A 6,057-nucleotide genomic window follows, 5' to 3' on the forward strand; every position below is an offset into this window, starting at 1 on the left:
CCCTGTCTTTTCAAATGATCGTAACTTTAAATTTGTTTGGCCAAATTTAGTGATCCACACCTTTTAGGAATCCTTAGGTTATGTAGAATCTTTTGGCACTGTCCAAATTCAAATTGGAATATTTGAATCTCATTCAAATTACAGAATAGGGTTTTATGCCATTTAAATCATAACTAATTATCTAGAAGTCCTTTTTGAATGAAACCAGTGCCTAAAATTTTGTTTAATCATCCTCTGTCCATTGGGACAGAGAAATAAATATTTTGAACTATATTGTTTTGCAGATGCAAATAAAACCTTATTTTAGGATTTAAACCCTAGCTTTTGCTTTTCGATTTAAAACCCGATGCATTTTTTTTATTACCAAATACTTTTTGATTTAAAACCCTATGAGTTGATCACCCAAATAAAATAAACCAAGTCATGTCACATGTTGCATTGCAATCATAGCATATCTTATTTTTGTCATGATGTGAATTGTGTGTTTATGTATGTGTATGTTTGTTTGTCTCGTATAGTTTTCTCGGAGAGCGAACCTTGCGAGTGTGACGAGTGTTTGAACTCGAACTACTGTGACAAAGGCAAGTTCACTGTGATCATTTATCCATTATTTTATTATGCACTAGATTTTATTAGTTGCATGGTTAGGATTATTATTGTATCTATGCTAGCTATGATCCGTCCTAGTAGTATAGGATATCCTTTGTCATGACCTTACCACCAACTGCCATCGTAGTAGTAAAATGCTATGCTATGAGAATATACGAGGGTGGTATTAGTACAATGTGATCCTATTGAATTACAATATGATTTTTCTAGTGGATGTCAAAACAAGTAATTCAATGAACCGTCCTGGGTGGGCTGCTTTGAGTATTCGGATGTCGTGATGTTAGGTCCATTTCTATGGGGCCCGCTGAGTCGTCTCTCCGTGTGATTCGGGAGCGTCCATGGTCGTCTCCCCGTGCGATTCGGGGAGCGCCTCCGTCACAATGTGGGATGCCACCCGGGGTAACCAGAGACTGGACTAGTTTCACGTTTAGTAGCTTCCAGTACAACCACATGGTAATATGGGCTCTGCCAGGATGGATGTAAGACATATGATCCTGGATCCGAGGGATTGTGCAGATGTAGCCGTGTAGGTGGGAACGTAGGTCTCTCAGGTGGTCCGGGTGATTATGGTCTGAAAATTCCTGTAATCGATGCCGTTGCTACTCTACCCTGAGGACAGCAAGGGATTAACCCGTCAATTTCTGTGGGGAAAGTGTACATCTCTCGAGAGTGTCAAACTAAGTACTTAGCCGTGTCCCCGGTTACGGACAATTATGAGCAACTAGATATTGGGGCTGTAAGGAAGGTCTCACTCATTCCAATTTCCTAATAAAATGAATGGTTTGAATTGGGTAAGAGCATTGATGTTTCTACTCAATGTGCCTAGGTTAATAGGAGCATGGGTGTTTCTACCCCGTGTCCAATAATGATAAAACTATTTAATAAAATGATAGGATGTTACATTGATGCTTTTATGCAATTAGCCAAACCCCACCTAGCCAAATACTGCATATAATTGACAGGATCTGTTATAACCCTTTTGTGAACTTGCCAATACATTCAATGTATTGACCCCCTAGTGGCTGCCACGTTTAAATGTTGCAGGTGAACCAGGTGAAGAGTGAGGTACGAATTGTTAGGGTTGCGAGTTTACATTCCAACATGTTTCGACTGTGGAGTTGTTATGGTGCTCCTACATCTTCTGCTTTCTGCTGCAAGATTTTATCTTCTTCCGAGTTAACCCACGAGGTTATGCAATATGTAAGGTTCTGGATCAATGCGATGTAATATACTTTTGACCTTTGTATCTTGATGTTACATCTTGATACTGTGTGTGCTAGCGAGTCGATCCAGGGACTAGCACTGTAAGCACAGAGATCAAACCCTAGTAAGGGGGAGGATCGCTTCACCGAGATTCGGATTGGCTAGCAAAAATGTGAGGGTAGTCTTTCTTCAGATCTTCTTCCCGTTCCGAGGTTGCTTGTTGGATATTACTTGATTGGTGAATGTTGTGCTTTACTTGCCTGCTGTTGGGTTAAGCTTCTTTTAGACCCCATCTGTCTATCTTCTCATCTATGCTATCATAAACAGATGCCTCCAAGACGTACCCCAACAACAGATCACACACCACCAGCAACAGTGACAACCATGAGGAAGGGGACAACAGTTCAGTTTTTCCAGTTGGCCAGAATATTGACCAGAATAACCAACACCCCAACACGCCACCTCAGTTGGATATGCTTACAAGATTTCTGAAGTTGCACCCACCTACTTTCACCACCTCCACTGAACCCATGGTAGCAGATGACTGGCTGCGTTCAGGGAACAAGAACTTAGTGACTGTGGGCTGCACAGACACTGAGAAAGTGAGGTTTACAGCACACTTTTTGGAGGGACCAGCCGCATATTGGTGGGAGAACTACCTGATCACCAACCCGATTGAAGACGTCACTTGGGAGATGTTCCAGGATGCTTTCCGCACCGCCCATATCTCCGCGGGAGTGCTAAGCCTGAGGAAGAAAGAGTTTCGCAAACTGAAACAAGGAACCCGCACTGTGATGGAATATATTGAGGAATTCAACAAGCTGTCTCGCTATGCACCTGATGAAGTCAATACCGATGCCAAGCGCCGTGAGAGGTTTTTGGATGGACTGAACGACGAGCTTTCTGTTCACCTGGCAGTTTCTTACACCCCCACCTATCAATCTTTAGTAGACAAGGCATTTATCTTGGAAGACAAGATTAATCAGATTGAGGGCCGCAAGAAAAGATATCGCCATGGAAGCAATAACACTGGATCACACCAGAAGCCGCGCACCTCTTATGAGGGTAGTGGTAGTTCATCTAGGATCAAACATGGCAGCCACCACCACCACCACATCCATGGAGGGAATGGCCACCATGAGCACTATCATGGGAATAGACACCGACACCAGCACAAGAGCAATGACCACGGCAGAGCAAACAACAACGAGCAGAACCAGAATGTCGGCTTCACCCAGTTTGACCTGAGTCAAGTGGAATGTTTCAAGTGCCACAAGATGGGGCATTACTCGAATGATTGCCTGGAGAGGTTCGAAGGGAATGGAGTCAAGCCCACCCCGTTTCTGGAAGGTCATGTGAACCAGGTCAGTGTGGAAGAAATCATAGAGCCGGGCATTATGATTGGTACATTCCGCGTGAATTCTTTCCAAGCACTCGTACTCTTTGACACCGGTGCATCACATTCATTCATATCAAGAATGTTCGTGAACAAGAATAAGATACCTACAAACACCCTAAGAAACCCTTTGAGAGTGAGTTCACCTGGAGGACAAATGGTAGCGACTCAAGGGTGCCGCCAGTTATCCCTAGAGATTGGGAAGCACACTTTTCCCTCCGACCTTATTGTGTTAGATTCCCGAGGTCTGGACATAATTCTGGGAATGGATTGGAGGACCTTATATGAAGGACTGGTAGACTGCGCCAAGAGAATAGTTACACTCACGACACCTGAGAAGAAGCAAATCCGCTCCAAGTCTACTATGGAACTTAAGAGACCTAAGGTTAATTCTCTTAAGGGGGTTAGCATGGAAGAGGTAGCCATAGTAAAGGAATGCCCGGATGTTTTCCCAGAGGAATTACCAGGCATGCCACCAGACCGAGATGTTGAGTTTCTCATTGAGCTAATGCCTGGAAGTGGACCCATAGCCAAGAGACCATATAAGATGGCTGTGAATGAATTGAAGGAATTGAAGAAGCAGCTAGCGGAACAGTTAGCAAAAGGTTTTATCCGCCTCAGCTCATCACCATGGGAGCACCTGTCCTGTTTGTGGAAAAGAAGGACAAGAGCCAACGGATGTGCATTGACTATCGTTCACTAAACGAGGTGACGATAAAGAATAAGTATCCTTTGCCCATAATCAATGATCTTTTCATCAATTGAAGGGAGCTCAAGTGTTCTCAAAGATCGATCTACGATCAGGGTATTTTCAGCTGAAGATCCGAGAGATGGACATTCCCAAAACAGCTTTCACCACTAGGTATGGACTGTATGAGTACACCGTGATGCCTTTTGGATTGACCAATGCACCTGCATACTTCATGAACATGATGAACAAGGTGTTCATGGAATTCTTGGACAAGTTTGTCGTGGTATTCATTGATGACATTTTGATCTATTCCAAGAGCAAGGAAGAGCATGAGCAGCATCTGCGCATGATTTTGGAGAAGTTGAGAGCACACCAACTGTATGCCAAATTCAGCAAGTGTGAATTTTGGTTGTCAGAAGTCAGTTTTCTAGGGCACATCGTGTCAGGAGCAGGAGTTGCTGTCGACCCAGCTAAGATAGCGGCAGTGACAGATTGGGAAGCACCTAAGAATGTTGGTGATGTCCGCAGCTTCCTAGGACTTGCTGGCTACTACAGGAGGTTCATTGAGAATTTTTCCAAGATAGCTAAACCCATGACGGAACTCTTAAAGAAAGAGAAGAAGTTTGCCTGGAATGAGAAATGCGAAGAGAGTTTCCAGGAGTTAAAGAAAAGATTGGTGTCCGCACCTATTCTAATGCTACCAAACCTGCAAGAAGACTTTCAAGTTTATTGCGACGCTTCACGTCAAGGTTTGGGAGGAGTATTGATGCAGGATGGGAAAGTTGTAGCATACGCTTCGCGGCAACTGAAGAGCCATGAGGGCAATTACCCCACTCATGATCTGGAATTAGCATCAGTAGTGCACGCCTTGAAGACTTGGAGACACTATCTGATGGGGAAGCACTGTGAGTTGTTCACGGATCATAAAAGCCTGAAATATATATTCACCCAAAAGAAGTTGAATCTGAGACAACGGAGATGGTTAGAACGTATAAAAGATTACGACCTGAATTTACAATACCATCCAGGCAAGGCTAATGTAGTAGCCGATGCTTTGAGCCGCAAGGGCTATTTGAATGGACTAACAGCTGGAGAATTACCACCAAAGCTATGCGAACAGTTCAAGGACCTCAGACTGGAAATAGTGCCGGAAGGTTATTTAGCCACTTTGGAAGTACAGCCCACGTTGCTGGATAAGATTAGAGAAGCACAGAAGAGTGATTCGGAAATAAAGGAAATAAGAGGGAATATGGTCATTGGAAAGGCCAAAGATTTTCGAGAAGACGATCAGGGAACCATATGGTTCGGAAAACGCATATGTGTACCGCAGGATCCGAAAATCAGAAAGCTGATTTTACAAGAGGCCCACGACTCACCGTACTCAATCCACCCTGGAAAGACAAAGATGTACATGGACCTCAAGGAAACATTTTGGTGGTCTGGATTGAAGCGTGACATCGCAGAGTTCATTGCCTTGTGTGATGTGTGCAGCAGGGTTAAGGCAAAGCACCAGAAGCCAGCAGGATTGCTGAGACCGTTGCCTATACCGGACTGGAAATGGGATAAAGTTGGCATGGATTTTATCACCGGATTACCAAGGACCAGATCAGGATACGATTCTATTTGGGTAGTGGTTGATTGTTTGACCAAGGTTGCCCACTTTATACCGGTAAAGACCGCTTACACCAGCGCACAGTTAGCAAAACGCTACATATCCAGAATAGTGTGTTTACGCGGAGTACCCAAGGAAATAGTTTCAGACAGAGGTACCCAATTTACCTCAAGATTTTGGGGACAACTACATGAGTCTCTAGGAACGAGACTAGAATTCAGTACAGCCTTTCATTCGCAGACGGATGGACAGACCGAGAGAGTAAATTAGATCCTTGAAGAAATGTTGAGAGCCTGCGCTCTAGATTATGGATCGTGTTGGGATGACAATCTGCCGTATGCAGAATTTTCATACAACAACAGCTTCCAAACCAGCATTGGAATGTCACCGTTTGAAGCTTTGTATGGAAGGAAGTGCAGAACACCATTGTTATGGGATGGTGTAGGAGACCGTAGCCTATTCGGCCCGGATATGATAAAGGATGCCGAGGAAAAGGTTAGACTCATCTGAGACCGGTTGAAGGTTGCTCAGTCAAGGCAGAAGAGC

At 44.1% G+C, this 6,057-nt stretch overlaps 1 protein-coding gene across 1 annotated transcript; it reads left to right on the forward strand.

The window, feature by feature from the left end:
• Window positions 1-2,342: 2,342 nt before the first annotated feature.
• Window positions 2,343-5,781, forward strand: LOC112268658. The gene is made up of 3 exons (XM_024454578.1): window positions 2,343-3,813; window positions 4,037-4,938; window positions 5,707-5,781. The coding sequence occupies exons 1-3, from the start codon at window positions 2,343-2,345 to the stop codon at window positions 5,779-5,781; spliced, it is 2,448 nt and encodes an 815-aa protein (XP_024310346.1).
• Window positions 5,782-6,057: the final 276 nt, after the last annotated feature.

This window comes from Brachypodium distachyon, chromosome 4 (assembly GCF_000005505.3).
Source record: "Brachypodium distachyon strain Bd21 chromosome 4, Brachypodium_distachyon_v3.0, whole genome shotgun sequence".
Classification (NCBI taxonomy): Eukaryota; Viridiplantae; Streptophyta; class Magnoliopsida; order Poales; family Poaceae; genus Brachypodium; species Brachypodium distachyon.